Source organism: Thunnus maccoyii, chromosome 19 (genome assembly GCF_910596095.1).
Source record: "Thunnus maccoyii chromosome 19, fThuMac1.1, whole genome shotgun sequence".
Classification (NCBI taxonomy): Eukaryota; Metazoa; Chordata; class Actinopteri; order Scombriformes; family Scombridae; genus Thunnus; species Thunnus maccoyii.
In genome coordinates this window covers 3064891-3087531 of record NC_056551.1, presented here as the reverse complement: position 1 = coordinate 3087531, position 22641 = coordinate 3064891, and the positions used below count along the sequence as shown (strand labels likewise).

The following is a 22641-nucleotide window of genomic DNA, read 5'->3' as shown; positions in this document are numbered from 1 at the left end:
GTTAGTGTTTTGTGTTACATTACGGTACGTTACTGTTAAATTACTTCATGTTTGATTATTTAGTTACATTATGTTATCTTAAGTTAATTTATTACATTATATTAGATTACATTACATTGTCATTACAGTGTAATTTACTCAAACACTGTACTTAAGTACAATTTTGAGGTACTTGTACTTTACTTGAGTATTTCCATTTGATGCTACTTTATACTTCCACTCCACTACATTTCAGAGGGAAATATTGTACTTTCTACTCCACTACATTTATTTGACAGCTTTAGCTACTTTTCAGATGAAGATTTGACACCATGGATAATATAACAAGCTTTTAAAATACAACACATTGTTAAAGATGAAACCAGTGGTTACAAAAAGCAGTGTGTAGTCGGGGTCACATTTCACATGTCTATGAGTTGTTAACAGTTCCACCAAATAGTGATTTTTCCCTCTAAACTTCTCACATGCTTTCATTTCAATAAATGTTCAAATGATCCAATAATTCAGCAAAAATCAAAGATTAGAGAAAAAGTCCAAAAACTGAAAACAGATTTGTGTATCAGAACTTTGTTTTTTCTTCTTTCCTCTCCCATTAATCATCTCACGACCCCTCAGATTTATCTGCTGACCCTTTGGAGGGGCCCGACCCCTAGGTTGGGAACCACTGGACTAAACTAGCTAACTGTATATAAAGTAGTGTAAACTAGCTCCACCTCCAGCAGCTACAACAGTAACATGCTGCTCTAACACTGATGCTTCACTATTAATAATCTAATGATGTCATATATAATAATATATCAGTCAGAGGGACCAAACCACTACTTTTACTGCAATACTTTAACTACATCAAGCTCATAATACTTATGTACTTTTACTGCAATACTTTAACTACATCAAGCTCATAATACTTATGTACTTTTACTTTGGTAGAATTTTCCAGAACTTTTACTTGTAACAGAGTATTTTTACATTGCTGTATTGGTACATTTACTTGATCTGAATACTTCTTCCACCACTGCATTTTTCTATCTGTTTGTTAAGTTACTTTGTTAATTTACTTTACGTTACCTCACATTATGTAAAGTTACCATATGTTAAGTTACATCACATACAAGTTATTTTGTTTTGTTGCTTTATGTCAGGTTTTTTTTACATTATGTTAAGTTACTTTAGGGTACTATATGTTACATTACATTAAGTTGTTTTTTTATGTTTGCATTGTGTTATGCTGTTATGCTTAGTTATATCATGTTATTATATTATTGTGTCACTTCATACACTGCACTACTATGCTGTATTATGGACATGATATATTGTGCCATATTGCAGACTGTCATCTTGTTATTAATGCAAATGTGTTATTAAAAGCAGGCAAAAGCAGAGGATTTAACTCTTTAAAGACAACAGCTTAAGCACCACCCCCTCACCCCTGCCTCCATCAGTACATGTCCTGGGGTCAGACTGTCTATTTCAGTGTAAAAGTCCTGCAGGCAGCCTGCTGACCCTGGAGGTTCTGCTGTCTCAGAGATACCAGCCCTGAAATTAACAACTTGCCCTCCCCTCCTCCTCCTCCACCCCTCCACCTCCATCATTCCCTCACCCCACTCCTCTTTTATCCTTTATTATTCCCTCCTTCTGTCTTCTCTCATCTGCTTCCATTCTCTGTCATTTCCTCCACCCGTTTTTCTTCCTCTTCTTCCCTCTCCTCCTCTAACTCCTTTCTTCCTCATCCTCACTCAGACTCATCTATCCTTTTTGGAACCCTTCTCTCCTCCTCCCATTTCTTCTTCATCACTTTTGGTCATCGACCTCCATGGCTGCCTTCCTCTCATCTCTCCTCCTGCGGATGATTTACCTTCACTTACAAACAGGGAGGCTTTTCCCTCTTTAAACTCCACTTTGTACCCAGTTACAGACCTCTATACATGAGAATGAGAATGAATGTTGGAATAATGAACTGAAAACTATTAAAGAAACTTTAAACTTAAAATTACTTTTCGCTAAGAAATCAATATATATACAGTATCCTCTGTGTTAGTTTTTACTTGTGTACTTATTTGGTCAAAACTGTAATTACCAAAAAGAATAAATTTAAATTTTATTTATGTTTAGCATCCCCAACATTAGTGCTCTCTAGGGGTCGTGATTTTTTCATACAAGCTGACAGTGTCACTGGAAATAGATAATATCACTTTAATTCTGGCAACCACACAGAATAACAACCTGATTATTTAGCTATTCTTAGTCACCGTGTCCCAAATCCAGACTAATCTTAAACATGTTTTGAGTACGTGGTGTGTTCACACTGGCAAAATGACAACATTCAGTCCACTTAAGCCAGACAGATTGCAGATTTAATATGGATTACTGAGTCCTTTGAGTGTGCTGTGGGTTGACACTATTGCCCTACGATGCAACCCGCAGCAGAGACATAGGAGGGAAAATCTCACATGTACAGGACAGCATTCATTCAAATTCTTTATTTGTCCCTCAAGGAGCAATTTGAGGCAAAACAGAAGTTCACACAGACAATTTACCCTTCACCATATATGAAAACAATCTAAAAATAGAAATAATGTTAGAAATAGTTGAAATACTCAAGGATTAATGGCAGTAGCCATTCCATAACTGGCCAACAATATCCAATACCACAGATTTACATATTATGCCAGTGTCAGTCAATCAATTTATCCGTCTATACTCGAGGTAAATTGACTATTTCTTGTTCTCTGGCTGTTCACAAGTCTAATGGCTTCTGGAATAAAAACCAAACTATTTGTTTTACATATGGGTAACATGAAACACTTACAAGTAGTCATAGAGGCCATTAATAATCATATGTTTTTTTAGGGCTTGTTCAGGGATCTTTGTGCTTGTCCAATCATTTTAGAGCTGATGTTAACAACACCTTGCAGTCAGTGTCCTTTGTGTTATTATTACTTAGTGTTACTTTTGATAAAAGAAGAATAAAACACTGTCAATATTATCTGATCTCCTCCAAAGTTCAATCTGTGTAGGCAGTACAGATGCTGCTGAGCTTTTTTCACAACGACATCTGTATTTTCACTAAATCTCAATCTGTAGTTGAGTATTTTCAGGTCTGGACTATTTCAACACTTGCATCATGAATTACATGCTTACTCATAGTGTATAGCCAGCTGGAATCTCAAGAGAAGACGAAGAAAAATGGGAACAGCACGGATGGAGAAGAGATAGAAAAAAATCGTCGATGATGAGAATGAAAACCAGCCGGTTGTCTGACGTTGTGGAGGATATAATGTCTTGTGGGAGCAAATGCAAATAACTGCAAATACTGTGATGAGTAGTATGTGGTATATATTATATAGAGATGGTATGTAGTATAGATTTGGGACACAGCTACAGTCTTAACAGTAGTGGAGCTAAAAATGTAAAGTTTGGCCTGAGGGTGGCGGTCATGGGTTCACTAAAATCCCTCTGGAGATCAGGAATGAAAGCAGAAAACTTTACAGACATCTGACCTGACGTTGTTGAGATATCTCACTCTGGACCAAAGATCGATACTAATACTGTAATTATGCTTCTCCGAGGATAAACAGAAATATCTCAGCAAAGAGACGTTTCCACTTATCTTAGATAGGTTGCAGAGGCCAATGTTCACACCATCCGGATCTCAACAACACGTCCAGCTGACCTCTGCGTCAAACACGTTGATCAGTTGATTTAGTTCTCCTCTGGAGGCAAGTCCAAAATGGATGGGGACAAAACAAAACAATACACGGAAGTAGAAAAGAAACAGTCATGCAAATGTGGTAGTAGTCATGTCACTAGCAGTAACAGTGGTTTAGGTTTAATAGCAGTATTTTCTGATGAGAGTGTGAATACATGAACATATAACACCAATTCTGTTTTCATTGCACTGTCTCCCTCAGGATTGACTATAAACTCCTGCTACTCACATACAAATCCATCAATGGACATGCGCCTCCCTGCCTGAAGGAACTGATCATACCACAAACCTCCCTCTACAGCTGCCAGCAGCTTGCTCCTCCGGGCCCTCAGTACTAAGCTCCACACTACGGGGGATCAATCCTTCTGCTCTGCTGCTTGTGGAACAGTCTTCCTCACCATCTGAGGGCAACACAGACCCTAGACTCTATTAAAAACCTTTCTATTCAGGGAGGCTTTTTCATCTCAACTCTTATTACTATTGTCTTTATGTTGTGTGTTCTATGTTATTACTACTGCAGCACTTTGACTTTCACTATGTATTAAATGTGCGGTACAAATTAAATGTATTATTATCAATTGTAATAATAATAATAAACCCAGCAGAGGCAATGCAACAAAGTTTCTACTGAAGAGCTGGCATTGGCTCCTCAGACACCCACCCACACACACACACACACACACACGCACAGATGAACTGTGGGAGTTGAATTGCACTTCACTTTTTTTTCAGCTCAGCCTTCTCGAACAAAACTCATCATCCCAGACATCATTTCTGCCTCGCCTCGCTCCCTCTCCTTTCATCCTTTCTACTCTACCCAATCAGTGACACAGAGAGGGAGGTCAGTGTGTGTCCCTGCTGAATACTGGAGTCATTATTTAAACTGTTGGATCTCTGTATGAAGCCGGAGACGTCCTCACATGTTGGAATTTGTACTCTTCCCTGGATTTGAAGTCACAGAGCTGTGCCTGTGAGTTATTAGTCATATTAGTGTCAGTCCTGCTCCTAACCTCATCATCATGGATTCAGACAGTGTTTAATTAGTAGGAATGTGTTTCCAGGTATGGCAGTGATGGATTCCTTCTGGTTGTTGTCTGATGCCCTGCCTCACTGTCCTACTTTGTTGGACATTGATTTCAGCTTAAAGCTCCCCTGTTTTCTTGTAAACAAAGAAGGTTCTCTTTAGATTCAGCGTTTGTCACCAAAAGTGATTGAGGTCACACTTTATTTTACGCTACACTAATAAGATGGAATAAGCCGTACTTTGTATTAAATTAGACGAAAACTATAAATAATGTGTTCTTTATTTGAAAGTAAACAAACACAGTTATACTCTAATTAGACACCATACACCTAAATTGTGCTGTAGTCAGAAACCACATATAATGCTGTATTAAACCTAAAATATACTATACTTAGACACTATTATACAGATTACACTCTAATTAGAAACCAAATAGGAGATCCTAATACACATTACACACCATTTTACAAGATCATAGTCTAATTAGAAATCAAATACAATCCATATCCGATCCAAAATATGCTACATTTAGATGCTATTCTACTCTTACTACCAAATTATGCTGTAATTTAATACTACTAACATGGTCTAAATTTAAACTAATACGTAACAAAATACATTACATGCTTCCTCAGCACTCTACTCCCATTCCAGTTAAGACATCAGACCATATAATGTCATTGTGATAATGTAATAATAATATTATTGATTGGATAATGCCATTATCCAATCCCATTAACATTAGGCTATGGAAGCTGCCAGGACATTCCATCTTTATTTCCCACTGTTAGACCCTTATTAGACTTTCTTAGAAGGTAATTTGCGACACATTTCAAAGAACTGTACCGTAAACTAAAGTGAAATCACATATCTGCTACTTGAGACACACCAACACCTTCTTCAAAGCCGATGTATTACAGCCTGTTTCTTTGATCAAATCACAATGATCGTTTCTTAATATTACATTCTACAGGGTTATCATCTGTCTACATTATGACAATAAATCTGTGCAGTCACCCAAAGCCGAAATATTCCTCTATAATTTTGGCCTTTACTTAGTGGATCTAGCTCACATATTGTATTTAAATGGGGAAGGGGGGTAAAAAAAATCATTGCACAACACCTCCTGCAGCACTTTATTTTCATGTTGATAACCAAAGCCATACAAAGCTTAAAAACCACCAGTACCAAAAAATGCTGCAAACCAAAAACAAAATGATTGACCAGTTTAAAGAATGTAAACACAACCAAGAAACTCCAGCAGCAAAGACTTCTAATAACTGTAGTAACCAGCATGACAGAGCAATACGGACAAAAATAAAAATGTACACAAAGAAGATATCACAATATCATTGGTTTAATATCTCAGTGTAGATATTTAGACAATACTGGTGGGATGACTATTGGTGGTTCCATAAGAAAAGAAGATAACAGAAATAAAACACAAGAGATGGTTGATGAACAGTCCTTAGTAATGCAGATGTATCAACCAATCAGGTAGAGGAAAATACCAGAAAAGGTAAGACAAGTTTGATAAGGTCAGAAAATCGCATCCCTTTACTGTGATGCAGCCTTGAAAACCACTTATCTCACACCACAACTGCACATATATTATCACAGTGAAATTAATAACTGAAATCATACACAGTATCTTCTCTAACATAATGACATGTTATCAACATATCGCACAACCCCAACAACGGCAACACTGGAAATTGTAAAACTCAAACAGGGAGTAATAGTCTGTCCTTTCTCACGTTCTTGATCGTCTCCTCCACCTCACGCGGTCCATTAATAAATGTTTTGGATGATAATATGTGTTGGAGATAGTTGCTGGGTTGATAAATGGATGTTTAAGTGGTCAGCAGTCCGTTTTAAACTTCTGCAATTTAGTACCTGAGCAACACATTGTAGCATCGCTGGACGTCTCCTGCATGTAAAACTACAATACAAGAAATTTGACATAAGACCAAGGACCATTTTGGTTTTGGACAGTTTTGGTGGCCCATCAGTTGTGGCTCAACATCTGCTGTTAGAAAGAAAACAATCAAATTTCTTCTATGACATACTATAGAGTGAACAATTTCCATACATGCTCTAGTTATTCATAATGGTGCACTGAACTGCGCAAATAAAATCACTACAAAAAGCGCCTTACTTTGTTCTTTTCTTCTGGACTTTCTGGACAGCACATTGATTCATGCACACTACCCAGAAAAAAAAGAACACGTCAGTACTGTAAATCCATTACATGTACAGTTTAGTCTTGCAATAAAGCAGAGACAAGAGTTAATTATAACATTCAGAAAGTACAAAATGCATTTAGCAACTCGTTCAAATTCACAAAAGACCATAACACAGCAGCTGAGCTTCACAAATGCTGATCAATACCATTGAGTCCACTATACCAGCTGATTGTGTGTGTCCTTGAGGTCTCACAAAAGTGCTGAAGGCATTTTCTCTTTAGAATATTTTCATGCTTTAGAATGTGTACTTTTTTAAGCCTTTATTTATCCAGGGAGATAACTCTTAGAGCAATAATGCTCTATTCATCAGGAATGCCCCATTCATACTCACACAATCATAATTATTAGTTTCCAACATGTAAATATAGTTCCTGTCAACTTTGAAGGAGTATCTATGACTAGAAACTTAGATTTTTCTAAAATCTAAAAAAATGCCTCACCTCAAGTCATATCCACTCAAGTCACCTCAAGTGAATATATTTCTACTAGTGCAGTGCCCGTTCAAAACGTGCCTGTTCGGAACGGGCCAATTGCCTATTACTTCTCTAGAACCGTATATATATATATATGTATCCACTGACAAACGTATCAATTAAAACGGTAATGAATTAACAAATTAAATGGTTTAAATCCAAACAGAAACTTCACTAGTGAGACTAACCTGAGGTTAAACTGTAGAAGCAGTTTATGGCCTTCCATTGGCTGATTCTGCCAGATCTTCATTGGCTGAGATCTGGTGACTGTGAAGGCCACAACCAAAGATTCACATCATCTTCATACTCATCAAACCATTCAGTGACCCCTCATGTCCTGTGAATTGGGGGAATTGTCATCCTGGAAGAGACCACTCCCATCAGGATAGAAATGTTTCATCATAGGATACTAACCAGCAGTCATTACCAAAACGAATGCTATAGTTGCTATTTTATGATCACATCATCTGACAAAACAAATAAAAATCCAGATAATCCAGTAATGTGATTACTTTTTTCAGTCAGATTACATTTTGGCTGTGAGAACAATGCAACTTCACTGAGAGGACGGGACTTCATGCAGTCACTGTTGATGATTAATAAATACAAACTGTAGACTGGCTGCTTGTTCTCTACACAGATACAAACACTGGAGGCTTTTAAAATGTTTAAAAGGCACCTTTGATGGAGCTGAGTAATGACAATGAAGTATATCGTAATTAGGACAGTAATGTAATTACTTTTATAATGAGTAATATGTTGTAATATGTGTGAGTGATTCACCAGGTAGTAGACAAGTGTGGTCCACACCTGAGAAATGCCAGCATACACCCATACAGAGCTACATGTCCCATAATTCACAATTTATTAAAGAAATACATTCAGAAATACATTCCTTCCCTAAAAGTTTTAACCTTCACCGTAGTTTGTGAGTCCAGCTCTCAGCTGTTCTGAAACCAAAGCACCAACAAACAGAACGATCGATCAGTTTAAAGGATGACTCAGCCGTTCAGCAGGGACTCCCTCTCTGTCTCACCCACACACACAGACACACACTAAATCTCCACTGATTAAGAATAAGAACAAACATACTGATAGTTTCTTAGGTATAACCAGTGTTTTAGAAAACTCTGTGTTTATTTCACCATCTTTAATTAGCTCACAAACCAATCACAGTCCAGCCTGGACAATAGCCATTGCTGCCCTGATTAAGGATAATAAATTTTTAAAATTTCTTTTAGCTAATGGGCTGAGAAACTTTGGTTTAACCTATGGTCAGTTTAGCTTGGGCCTGACTTGTTACCATCTGCTCACATGATCATTTCATGGCCAAATGAGTTCAATAGGGTCACCTGAATGTACTTAGAGGGGTTTTTCTTCAAATTCACATGACGAGGCTTCATCTCTCAAATCCTCTGGAATAGAGTTAGGAAGTGGAAGCAGCTAGTTCCAGGAGTGTTTTCCCCATTCTGTATTCTCATTTCAAAAACTTTTTTAAACAATCTTCTCAGTGTTACTGAACAACGAAACTCAGACTCTCCTGAGTAATGGAATGATTCTGTTATTATGTTATGACCACCAGTTTCAATTATTTCAACTTCATTTCTGAGAAATCATGTTTTTTTCCATGATTTTGGCAAAGCGGATGGCTACAAATACTATGAAAAATGACTTCTTACTAAAGATTCAGATATTTTCTAACACAGTTGTTAATCTTTTGTACTAATGATTTAACTGGAAGAGTTTCATGTTGATCCAAGCTGTAGAAGTGCTCCTACTGTGTCATGTAACATTGTCTATGGGGAAATGAATGGTGGTTTTTACTTCAGGAGCCAGGGGTGGCCGAAATAGCTCCTCCCACTTCACAGTTCTATGGGACAGACCTTGTCACATTCGCCAAGCTAGCAGTGTCAATGTATGGATGGCAAGGTTGGTCTGTCAGTCTACCACTTTGGTCTGTTGAAATATCTTAAAAGCTATTGGATGTATTGCCATGAAACGACGTACACACATTCATGGTGCCCAGTCGATGAATCCCTCTGACTTTGTTGATCCCCTGACTTTTCTTGTAGCAACACATGAGACTGACATTTGTGGTTTTGAGTGAAATGTCTGAACTACTATTGGATGGATTGACACAAAATTTGATAACACGTTTATGTCCCCCTGAGGATGAATTGTAATCCATTTGGTGATTTCCTGACTTTTCATCTAGCTGCACAATGCGGTCAAAATTTCAGTTTGTCCAATACTTTTGTTTATGACCAAGTACACACCAAACCACCATGTCACAGACCAACAGTTGAATATGGGTTTCCATAAAACTGTAGCAACGATCTTTACCTAACCTGCGGTTTCTGCCATAACCACAATCTCTGGTTTACCATACCTTAGTTGCCATGTGGACATATTGTAAATAGAAATAATTAAAACAAAAATCTTAGCACAGGATGTAATCCTGGGTTTTGCAGAATCATCAAATATCCTTTGGATATCCCGTGTAAACCCTCAAGCAGTTTTTGAAGACGTGAGGAGCGGACAAAGTGTTTTCATTTTCAAAAAACAGACTGTCCTCCCAAGAAAAATGGAAGGTTGTAATGTCAGTCGCCCAAAAATGACATGTAGTTACATTTGAGTGACAGATGCCATCTAGTGGCCGTAGTCATTATGACCCAGTGAAGTGGTGCCGTTCAGATGACGTATAAGTTGACAAATTTCCTCATTCAGAGGGTGGGTTGGGTGGATAGTTTCAGTCTCTGGACCCGCCACAGTTTACAGGACTATCGTGACTCAGGATGGTTAACCGACTGAGGCTATCTTGCAGCAGATCTAGAAATCACATCCACTTTCATTGTCTTCCCTGTCTACGCTCAATGTGTTGTACATAGTTAAAGCATCTGTTACTGACAGTCAGTGTGTAGCTGTATGAATGTGCATAATGATGAAGGCCTTGCAAGTGATGCAGTCTTTTATTATTCATGCTCATTACCGTTTTACAGTAAGCCTAAAAAAATATAGATGTGTCATGTTTTAGTCTTTTTGCATTTGTCCAAGAAAAAAAAATTGTGGTCCACAGTCAGGTTAAGACACAAAAGCAACTTGGTTAGGTTTAGGGAAAGATCGTCATAGTTAAGATAATAGCTTGTTGGTTTAGGTTATGGAACAATCTCGGTCATGGTTAAGAGAAACCAACGCTGACCATCGGTAGGAAACGGGAGACAAATTGCAGTCTCTCGTGTCAAAATCCGACATTTTATTGACCCTTTCAACCACCCAATTCTTCCCTCTGGGCTTTTTGGCTTTATAATAATGTCTCACTTCTTCCACTTTTGTTCCCGACAGACAAGAGACAGCCAATAGAGGTCTGGATAAGTTGAACATTGTATATCTGCATGTCCTGGAAGATGGATCCTCTATCTGTTGCTTTTCCTGAGGTTTCCCCTGTTGTTCCCATTAAAGGGTTTTTTGGGGGTTTTTCGTTATCTGAATAAGGTCTAAGGAGGAGTCTAGGAGTCTAAGTATAGATGTGTCATATGATGTACACAATGTAAAGCCCTTTGAAACAAATCTCTAGCTTGACTTGTTGTTATGTGTGCAGATATAATGAGATTCATGAAATAAGAGAGAAAAGTAATAAATCAACAACATTTCAACAGGAGAAGTCTTTTCTTCTTTGCAGAGCTGTGAAAAATTTTAACAAATTCAGAGCTGTATCTAACCTGCATCCCTCCTCCATAATTGTTTACACTGTTTCAACATCTCCTCAGGCTCTCTCTCTCTCTCTCTCTTTCTCTCTCTCACTCTGACTCAGATGGATCCATTCTCGTCTCTCCTCTGTGAGCAGATTAATTGATCCGACTGCCTTCGCTCGGCCGGCTGATTAATTGCGTTCTGTGCCTGTGCTTCAGGTTTGAGACGAGACAGAGGGAGAGGAGAGCAACTGCGTTTTGATGAAGAAGAGTCTGAAAACACAGTGCATCAAGTGAATTGAGAAAGTTAGAGCAGTAAATGGAGTTCAGGAACTCCATTATGACTGTGATTACAGCTCTGTATGATAAAATGTCTCTGAATGGAACCGGCGGTGACAGGCAGCTCCTGTTCTTTTAGTTTTCTAACTTTGTGTAATTGTATGTCAGACGCCCAGGAGACCGAACAATTTCACCGACTAATGATAAATGATAAAAACAAGTTGATTAATGTGTAATACAAAATGGACTCTGTCATTCTATTAAGGCAGTGTCTTCTCAAAGGAATGTCTAAAGTCACAAAATGAGTTTGTTTAATCATCACCTGTGTTTTGGTTCTCTTGTCAGTATCTTTGAGAAAACTAATGGCTTTGCATGGCTGTCGGTATAAATCACTCTAAAATGAAACTGAAAATGGATATTAGAAGGAAATATTTGCACATTTGGGTGGTGTGATATTATTATGAAACCACATTCATCACATAATGACATAACCTATGTTATTTCAATTACCAAAGTAGCCTAAATACCCCAAATGGACAATAATGAGCCATAATAAGAACAATAAACAACCACAGCGCTTATGGGTCGTAAATGTTGCAACAATGTCAAGCGTGCAATTTCACCTAATCAGTTATTAATATTAACAATGTATGAATGAGAGAACGTCACCAAGAAACTTGAGGTAATTAAAGCTTTATATTTATAACATCATCATAACATCATAACCTCATCATATTTCTCTTTTGATGTTCTGTTCATGAAAACAGAGCAAGGCAATGGGAAAATAATTCTAAATAGTCTATAAACAATAAGCAGTAACATGTCAAAACAAAACTGAATGAATAATCAGTTAATTAATAATACATTTTACATATAATGAATGTTTGTGAGGAGGTTAAATCATCTTCATTGTCCCTTAAACACACTCTGAGCAGACATTCAGCACCTTGACTGTGCATTTTCCACAGACAGCTTTCCTGCACTCCAGGCACTTGGTGAATGTTTTATTGCAGGTCATTCTCCTCTGCTCTTTTTATAATTCAGTTATGACTTGCGTAGTTGTCAGATTACACACTGCAAAGAACACCGTTGCCTAGCAACTTTGAATGTTTAAACATAAACCACGCAGAAATTAATGAAATTCGTATAGGGGTCAATTTTACCCAGTGACAGCTCTAATGTTAATTCAGTAAATACTGACATCACTCTCTGTACAGTGTATGCCATTTAGTACACACACTTGTATTTCTGTACTGTACTGAAGACCCCCTTCCTAACCTTAACCTACACTCAATTACTAACTGTAATCCTAAAACCAAGTCCCTTAAGCAGTTTTTGAAGACGTGAGGTGCAGATAAAATGTCTTCATTTTCAAAAAAGAGACTGTCCTCCCAAGAAAAATCACACAATAGGTCGTAATGTCAGTCGCCCAAAGGAACATATAGTTACATTTGAGTGACAGATGCCATCAAGAAGCTGTAGAAATTATGACCCAGAGAAGTGGAAATAACTTCTATATAAGTGGACAAATTTCTTCATTTAGAGGTGGCGGGTTGGGTTGATGGAGGCATTAACCCAACGGTGGACTCTGCCACTGGAGACGGCTCTTTGTTTCCTGTTTCCAACCGTGAGTCAGGACAATTTTTTAAAAACATAACTTCAATCCCCCCTAACCTTAACCCTGTGGTTATTATTGTAGCCATACTTCCTTGCCTAACTGCAAGGAAGTAGAAATTTTAACCCACACCACGGGTTTCTCTAACCATAACAAAGTGATCATTTTAACCCAAACCATCATCTTTCCCTAAACCTAACCAAGTGTTTTTTTGTGCCTAAACCTAACAAGACTACCTGACCACAGCGTTGTCACATTATAAAACATCTTTTTTTTTTAACAGTGATTTGTAATGGTTTTGGAAAGCACAGACAAATTACTGACACAGACGACTACTGCCAATAGGGAAATGCTCCTACAGTGTATGTGTCGCTCTGGAGTCACATGGTCAAATTACATATTTGGTTGTTTAATTTGGAGGGCTTGTCAAAAAAATGTCCTCCCTTTCCAAAAATGTCCTTCCATTCCACAAAATACCATAATTTCCCCTAATTTTCTCACTTAAAATAATGTCCTCATTTAAAAAATGTCCTCACTTTTCAAAAATGACATCTTGAAAAAGTGTAAAAGATATTTTCACCTCCTAAACATTTGCGTACTTTCCACAAACGTCCTAATTTTTAAAAAATGTCTTCACATTCAACAAATGCCCTCACTTTTCAAAAATATCCCCACGTTGCAAAAATATTTACACCTTCCAAAACCGTCCTTACTGACTAAAAATGTCCACCACTTTTACAAATGTCCTTATATTCTGAAAATGTCCTAACTTCAAATGTCTTAGATGGGTCCTCATAAAGCTGCAGTTCCTCTAATGTCCACTAGAGGCTGCTCCAAGAAAGTGACTGCATTGAAGTGAATGGGAAAACCCCTTCTTCTCGCAAATACAAAGTCAATACACAGCTGTCTAGAGATGATTTCCCTTCTCTCTACCATTAAGTAGACTTAGACTTAAGTTTACTATTATTTTCAGTTTTCATTATTACAGAAATTCCCTAAAGAGACTAACACCAACAATAAATGAATCCTTTGATAACTTTTTTCTGCGTAATCTCATCCTGATACTAGTTTTGGCACTGAACTGCCATAGAACTGATCAGAAACACTTAAGGAGTCTTACTGTTGCAGTGGCTGATAACCCTGCACAGTTCAAGTAGAAACAGAACCAGCTTCCTGTTCTGGGGAGTTCCATAAAAATGCTTTCCATTTTCATCATATTATTCAATGTGCTGTTTGTTTTTAACTCTCAGACATTTGAACAAATATTACAGTGAAGTTTGAACTTTCTTTCAATATCAGTCAGAGTCAGGGCCTTTCAACTTCCATGAACTTTGTTGAAAGTGTTACAGAGCCAGTTGGCAGTGCTATAAAACATTCCTGTTTCATGTTATTCTATCAATCGGAAGGTGGTAGCAGTAATGCACCAAGAAATGTAGCAATGTGCCAGCAAAGGCAAGGAAGAAGAAGACCCCAAACTAGTAAACTTGGATGTAAAATTGACTTTGCAAATTGGGTTTTTTGATGAAATAAATGCATTCCACACATTTGTCAGGACTAAAGGATACACAGAATGAGTTTTGGTGAGTAACACTGAAAGTCAACATCATTTGCTTATCACACAACCTTAAAGTCAAGGTTTTTTTAAAGTCAGGTAGGACTCTTAGACCATAGTTTGTCTTTTCAGCCACACAAGTGTATAACTCTGTCAGATATTCTTGTTACAGCTCTTTGCTGCAGATGAATTTGCACCTGCACTTTATCTTTATCAGTCCCTCACATCAGTCTGTATTATCACACTGAGAACACACTCTGCCTGAAAAAAACAAACAGCTGTTCAAAGTTCAAATGAAAAAAAAACACGATTACATTTTTAAAAATTTTCCCATGTTTCGAAAGCTTTGTTGGTACTGGACAAATAAGGAGTTTGGAAGAAGCGGCCACAGCAGTCTCAGCTGAACTTCTCTATAAAAGGACATTTAGCATCAGCTGTTGAAACATTCGCTCTTGCAGAGAGTCCATCATGAAGACTCTGGTGTTCTTGCTCTTGGTGACTTTGGCCAACGCTAGAGTCTATCAGAAATGTGAATGGGCCCGAGTGCTGAAGAGCAATGGCATGGACGGTCACCACGGCATCAGCCTGGCAAACTGTGAGTAACAAGCTTGTTAGTTCATGCACGCAGTCACCAACAGAAATGTTACTCATTTACATGCATTTCTATTTCTTAACTAACAGCAATACAACATAACATCAATGTTAAAGGGCTATACCTGCCCATTCACTACAAGTGACATACTTAACGTCACAGTTAATTTTGTAAACCATGCCAATATGTCGTAGAAATTTCAATGAAACTTTTCCACCTTTAAAGCCAGCCATTGTTCCATTCATTTTGGTGCGATATGGAAATAAATTATTAGACTTTCTTAATTTGTAACATAAAGTCAATATGAACTTTTTGTGTAATGGTATCTACTATGACACTGGTCCAACCTGCCTTGTCACTATTCACATAAGATGCAGGTCCAGCCTGGGTCCACTGCAGCATTTCCGCATACATCACTGCCCAGCCGGGCATAGCATTGGTGTACATAAAAGTGGTGGATGTTGTGGTTGTTACATCATACTTGCGTACCTCACAACAAAACCAATCAGATTCCTAAATGGCAACCTGCGTCGAGGGCCCAATTTATGTGAAAATCTACCTGCGTCAGACCAGTGCCCAACCCTGGTCAAGAGGAGGGTCATGAAGGAGGGCTGGCCTACAGGGGTTGACCCCTGCAGATAGACCCCTGATGTGGGTTAAACCTGCATCACTGTGTTGATATGAATGGAGTATTAAACCGTATTGACGCGCAACCATAATGTTGACAAAAATGAATGCAGAATTGATGTTTATGGTGCTGGATTAAAAAAAGTCTGCCACTTAAGCTTGAAAGTTAATCGTTGATTTTGGAAGTAGTATGTCAGTGGTTTGACAAAATAATGTTTCAGGTGGTCTGTTCTGTCTCCTCTGCAGGGGTTTGTCTGACCGAGCATGAGTCAAGGTTCAACACCCGAGTCACCAACCGCAACAGAGACGGATCCACTGACTATGGCATCTTCCAGATCAACAGCCGCTACTGGTGTGACGACGGCAACACCCCCCGCGCATCAAATGGCTGCGGCATCAGATGCAGTGGTCAGTGATGAACCACCACACTGTAACTGAAACCACAAAGGGACATTTTCCTATTACTGTATTTTATTAGTTACCATGTAGGCTTCCAAGTTTTGTCACCAATCCTGTTGTGTCCTGAACTTTACCAAACTTTATATGACTCTGCATAATGTAAGTGTCCAGTGTGTAAGTGTTCTTACCAAATCTGCTGCTCTACAGATCTTTTCAGCTTCTTTTAGCTCCTAGTTTTTGTTTTACAGCACGTTTACTGTTTAATTCAGTCCCAAAGCTCTCATCAACCTCATATCCAGCAGCAGCAGGCAGCTATTTTCAACAAACAAGCACTGATAAACCCAGTGTCCACTACCTGCCCAGCACCAAATGGCAAACCGATACAGTGATGACCATAGTGGAGCATTTAGCAGCTAAAGAGCCAGATATTTTTCTCAAGAGTTGGTGGAGACCAAAACAAAGCCAAAAGGACAGTGAATATCGGACTTACATTCATCAGATGGATACAAAAAAGTCTGCAGAGGGATAATGATGTTACTCTGTGTCTACTAGATGTGGAAGTAGGTGGCTGTTTGCAAACACATTTGCCTCAAGAACTTTATAAGCTGATAGTACATCAGATGTTATGTTTTCAGCTTGTCATGGAGTATGCCCAAATGGCAAGATATATAAACCGTATATATACAGTATATTGGCTTCAATATCCTCTTAATTAAACTTTTATTACCAGGATTTCCACCAATACACACATGAAAAGAAGTGGAATTATCTTTACTGAGAGCTATAAAAAGGCTCAGTTTTTCTGTAAACCACTTATTATGTTTCACATGTTGTACTTACAGTTCCTCTAATGTCTAATATTTTAAATTACCATTCAAATCCAAATCTCCTATTTGTTTTGCTTTTGTTTTTTTCACAGCACTTCTGACAGATGATGTACGCACGGCGATCACTTGTGCCAAACGTGTCGTTAAGGACCCCAACGGCATTACAGCCTGGTAAGACCTGATTATGTGACTCACGGATACAGACTGTGATGTGTTCACTGTACACACCTTCAAATGTGGAGAGATGAGTGACGCCATTCTGTCTGGTTTCAGGGTGGCCTGGAGCAGACACTGCCAGAACCGCGACCTACGCTCATATTTGTCAGAATGTCGTCTTTAATCAACACATCGAACCAACAACAACAGTAAAGAGAAATGTGGTGATTTCAACCTGTGTCTCTTGTAACTCTGCTCTGATGTAAAAACCAGATTAAAATGTTGGTTTCCACCAATGACTGTTTAATTATTCAAGAGTTATTTGATGTCATTTTGGAAAAGTCTGTATATGTTACAGTAAAAACAAACTCAATGAGCCCTTAGTTGTAATTGTGTGTTAAATAGACACCAGTTTGTGTAGGCTCTAATAATAAGCCAAATGATAAAATAGCAATTTTTAAACTGTTTGCTAACAATATGTTAATGTGGTGTTTTTTAAAATATGTACTGTCATGTACAATCAGTAGTCTAGTCATCAGCTTTGAGGTAATTACATTCTACTTTTGGTTTCAAATTAAGTTCAGTGGAGAGTAGACAAAACTGAAGCAAAGATGATTAATCAACCATGACTATGTACCCCAAACAGTAAGCATAAAAATTATGTACATTAAAGTTGTACTCCACCAATTTATCATTGCACTCTTAAAACATTGTCAGACTCATGATGGACATTGTCTTTCAAAAGAATATAAATGGATGCAGCAGAACCAAAGATATTGTCTGTAGATCAGGAGGTAGAGCGGGTTGTTCACTAATCGGAAGATTGGCGGTTCGGTTCCCGGCCTCTCCAGTCTAAAGTGTCCTTGAGCAAGGTACTGAATCCAAAATTGCTCCTGATGGCTGCGCCAGCACCCTGCGTGGTAGCTTCCCGACATCGCAATATGAGTGCAGTCCATCTTACTATTTATTCCATACATTCTTCTTCCATGACAAAATCTGGTGCTTACATTACCCACAATGCAACTCAACCACAGACAGCTCAGTTGGAGATATGGGAGTGTTATGCTAGTAGAAGCTAATGTTGCCAGGAGCTGCTAGCTTCAGGCAGAGATGAGGAGCAGGCTACAGAGGTCTAGTAACATCAGAGGTGGGGACTCGAGTCACAAATTTGAGGACTTGAGACTTGCTTGACTAACATTAATAAAATACTCGACTTGAATCTGACTTGGTATTCATAGACTTGAGACAGATAACTCAAAAGGACTTGACTTTTTTTATTAAATATTTGCATTTTTCTAGATATTGAGAAGTTACATTTCAAACATGATTGGGTGATTTCTACTGCAATCCACATTTACATACCTTTCTTTGAGGGTTTTGTAGTGACGGATGAAGTTGGATGTTGTGTGTCGTGTCACTGATTCGAGCTGCAGACCTTGCATACTGTTGTTCTCTTCTTACTACCCAAGGGTGAAATCCTCACTCAGACTTTGGCGGGGACCGAGTGGGGAGTGAGTGAGAATGTGTGTGTGAGGATAATGATGCATCTCGTTGTGTATGGAAGCAAATAATTGGAAATATATCAGCAAATGAATACCAAATTTCGACATTTAATCACTACTGAATACTTGATGTTGAAATTTAAACACCACAGAGTTTATTTCACTGAAATATTTGACTTTGAAAACCATCCTATGAATTTTCATTTTGTGAAATTCTCAATAGTCACTTTCAAGTTGTGCTATTCCAAAAACTTTATTTCCAGTATATATTTATTTTAGGGTTCTCAAATTCAGATAGAGAACTCATCCATCCCTTATGTTCAGATCTGAATTTTAGCATCTAGATTAGATAGAAGCATATTTGAGCAACCAGTTTTAGAGTTTTTGACTGAATTTGAATTTTTCAATCTGATTTGAGCGAATTGAGAAACTTGAATATAGCTTTTGAGGTTACTCTGGGGGGTGAACTTTTTATCTGAATTTGAGAACCCTAAAATATATACTGGAAATAAAGTTTTTGAAATTGAACAACTTGAAAGTGATTATTGAGAATTTCACAAAGTGAAATTCAGACCACACAAATTCAGAAAGGTGGTTTTCAAAGTCAGAGTGGTGATCAATTGCTGATATAATACATATTTTTATTGCAATTATTTTCTTCCATAGTTGTGTATTAGGAGCACCTCAATCCTGACAGATCCTGTGTAATGATGTTTGGGATTCATTTAAAAGCCTGTGGTGATATCTGTGGGCGGTATATCAGCTTTTGTACATCTGAGTACAGATTCAAAGCAGAAGATTGTGAAGCTCTCAAAGTTCCCACACTGTGTGTGACAATGAAGTTACTGACTTTTAGTTGTTAAAGCAAAATCATGCTTCTAACTTTAATGTATCATATATATTTAATATATATGATATATTAAAGTTTAAATTAAAAAAAGAACTGTAAATCAATTGTCAAAGTTTTTCCCAGCATAATTAATGTTGAATCTTGCTGTTTTCCAGACTATGTGACACTCCACTTCAATAACATTACTTTTATTTGCTTTATTTTAATTCAATAAAAATATGACATCAAAAAGCATCAAACTACAACTGAAATAAGGAAAAAGGATGAGCGCTCAAAACTGTTAAATTTAACATTAACTACGCTGCAAAAAACACTGACAGAAGACATTTCACAAGTTAATGAGGTTGCTGTTTTCATTTCCTTTAGGATGATATTTTACTTGGTAACTCTCCTCTGTCTCTGCTACACTGTCCCTGCCTTCTCTTTCCTCCTTGCTGTGTCCTGTGACTACATGCTGATTCTCCAAAATGAATTACAGCAGCAGATGCACAATAGTGAGATAAAGAAAGCAGACTTTCCCATACAATGCTGTTCATCCTAGAACATAGATATGTGTGCACAATGGATATGGATATGTGACTCACATGATTAAAATGAACACAGTTATCTTTACCACAGCCAATGTGTAACTTAAGATGCATACATAGGTAAAGGCACACTAAATCAAAGTTCTTTTAATTTATGTTGAGATTTTACACCTGTTTTCATTCACTTGTGCATCTACTGATTGTTCAGTAAAACGCAGGTATGCTGACAGTTTGTGGAACTCACATGTCTTTTAGGTTGTTTAATAAAGAAACACCTTATATCTGGCCCTTCCTCTATCCCTGCAAGTCAAGCAGTGATAGAGGATCAAATCATTTATGCACTGACAAACAAGAACCAACAGCCAAACCAACAGTTTGGCCCTTTAACTTACTAATTAATACATACATAGCATACATACACTGCAACACTGATAGGAGAAGCAGTATTAGTGGGTTAAGAGATCGAGACCTAGTGATATGGAGGTTGGCTGCTAGCCAAGTTCAGCAAACTTTTTTGTCTTGCCCCCAGTAAAGTCTGAAATAATGAACTTCAACACAATATGCGTCATTCTGCCAACAATATTGTTGTGCAACTGTTGTTTGAGTAATACAATGGCTTACTGCTGACCTCAAAGCTGCATCTTATCAGTCCTCTTTCTATCTGCCTCTTTTGCCTCTGTCTCTTCTTACCTGAATGTGTGCATGCCAGTGGCGGCTGGTGACTCAAAACATTGGGGAGGACAGGAGGAAAACCAACATGGAATCTTACAACAAACCACATCAAACTATATCACTGTCCCCCACCCGATGAAATCGGAGGGGTGGAGGGAAATTTTATATGCCAATAAAACAATTTGCTTTCAGAAACAAAAACCCTTGAGTGGTGTAAAGGTTGCTTCTTTAAATACATTTAGCCGTGGAGTGGTTCAAATGTGTCATTTTACCAACAAAGTGAAATTCAGATTCATAGTATTGTTCTATTGTGACAACAAATTTCTCATCAAAAACAGACAACATATCACATGATTTACACGTGTTTCCTGTTTATTTTCTTAGTATACAGAAATATATAAAGTACCACAAAACTATATATAATGTGATACAGGTTCAGATCAGTGCTGAATACAAGAAAGATTGAACACTAAAAACATTCACAGATCTAAAAGTGTAGGTTCACAAAAAGTATTAATGCATGTATCAAATACATGACTTACTCTTATCTATATGTACGATATACAAAATATAGGCCTAGTCTACAAAGCTGACATGTTAACACTAGGGGTGTTAACATGAACACAAAACTCACGGTTCGGATTGTATCACGGATTTGAGTCACGGATCAGATCATTATTAGGATCAGCGGGAAAAAAGGGGGGAGACAAAAAAAACTTTGTTTTTCGTTTATTCTGTAACACACTGACAGCTAGAAACAGCAAGGAACTTTTGCCCACGGTCTTAAATGAAAACATTTACGATGTCCAATGTTTAAATAAAATAAAATAAAATATATAAAATATTTAATGCTCGCTTATTGCAATATGAAGCATGAAACCTTCCTCTTTTAAACAGTAAATGAAACAGCCTCTGTCCACATCATCAAAACTTGATGATACCAAACATTCACCGCTAACGTCAGTTAGCAGCTAGATGCTAATTAGCTGCTGAGCTGCAGCACATTAAACAGCAGGTAAACATAACTCAAATGTCACATCAGACCGTTAGATGCTGGTTTGCTCTTCAAAATCCCTGTTAGCGACACGCTGTCTGTCCATGACTTGTACTTACAGCAGTTTGTTTACTTTGTCTTAAATGAGACATTAAATTTTGCAATTAATCCGCAGTTCATATGCCTGCCGAACCGTGGGGGGCGATCCGTACGGATCACGGATCAACTACGATCTGTTACACCACTAGTTAACACTTGTTATTCTAGTTACTTTAAGCTTATTACTCAATATACGGCTCAGCTTAAAAACGAACTAAAGAAACTGTCAGGAGCAAGCAGCCAGACCTCCTGCACTCATTCACTAATCACACAACATCAACAGGTGACTGAACAACCACTCAATTAAAAACGAATGAATGAATGAGTCCAGACAGCTCACTGTAACTTCAACAAGCAAACTAACGTTACCCACAACACATTATATGATATCTGCTGCATTCTTTTTAAGGAGATAAAAACACAAAAAAGCCACACTGAGACATTTAACCATCACAGATGAAATTAGCGACCAAAGAGACAGAGAGAGAGAAGCTGTATCTGACTCACGTTATCTGACCTCCTCTTCTTTCTGTCATGGAGATGAAATATTCATGTTATAACGTCCATTTGTTGCTGTTGGTCATCTTGTTTGTTAGTTAACAGAACTTTATGGCTGCTGGTTAATCAGTCTGATATCATTAGCAACAATGACAAACAAGCTAACTCTCCTGGTTGTTTCTCGGTTGCTTCTCTCTCCAGCCTCCCCGGCAGTGTTCTCCCCCTGCTGCGATGCACAATCCAGATAATTTCTCCCATTAGTTTAACAACAGTCCTTAACAATCCTTCCATGGATGTGTAAAGAGTCCTCC

The 22641-nt window shown here is 37.9% G+C and overlaps 1 protein-coding gene and 1 long non-coding RNA gene across 2 annotated transcripts; one reads left to right on the top strand and one right to left on the bottom strand.

Moving 5' to 3' along the window:
• Positions 1-5068: 5068 nt before the first annotated feature.
• LOC121885266 lies at positions 5069-22361 on the bottom strand. The gene is made up of 4 exons (XR_006092517.1): positions 22340-22361; positions 7641-7813; positions 6892-6940; positions 5069-6762 (listed from the first exon to the last, which is right to left on the bottom strand). It is a non-coding gene; the product is annotated as an uncharacterized LOC121885266 (long non-coding RNA).
• On the top strand, positions 14239-17484 carry lyz (lysozyme). Its single transcript, XM_042394551.1, has 4 exons — positions 14239-15182; positions 16053-16214; positions 17125-17203; positions 17306-17484. The coding sequence occupies exons 1-4, from the start codon at positions 15056-15058 to the stop codon at positions 17370-17372; spliced, it is 435 nt and encodes a 144-aa protein (XP_042250485.1). The 5' UTR covers positions 14239-15055; the 3' UTR covers positions 17373-17484.
• Positions 22362-22641: the final 280 nt, after the last annotated feature.

Coding starts and splice junctions, on each gene's coding strand:
- lyz (XM_042394551.1), top strand. CDS start 15,056: ATGAAGACTCTGGTGTTCTTGCTCTTGGTGACTTTGGCCAACGCTAGA. Junction 15,183..16,052: donor CGGCATCAGCCTGGCAAACT/GTGAGTAACAAG, acceptor TCTCCTCTGCAG/GGGTTTGTCTGACCGAGCAT. Junction 16,215..17,124: donor CTGCGGCATCAGATGCAGTG/GTCAGTGATGAA, acceptor TTTTTTTCACAG/CACTTCTGACAGATGATGTA.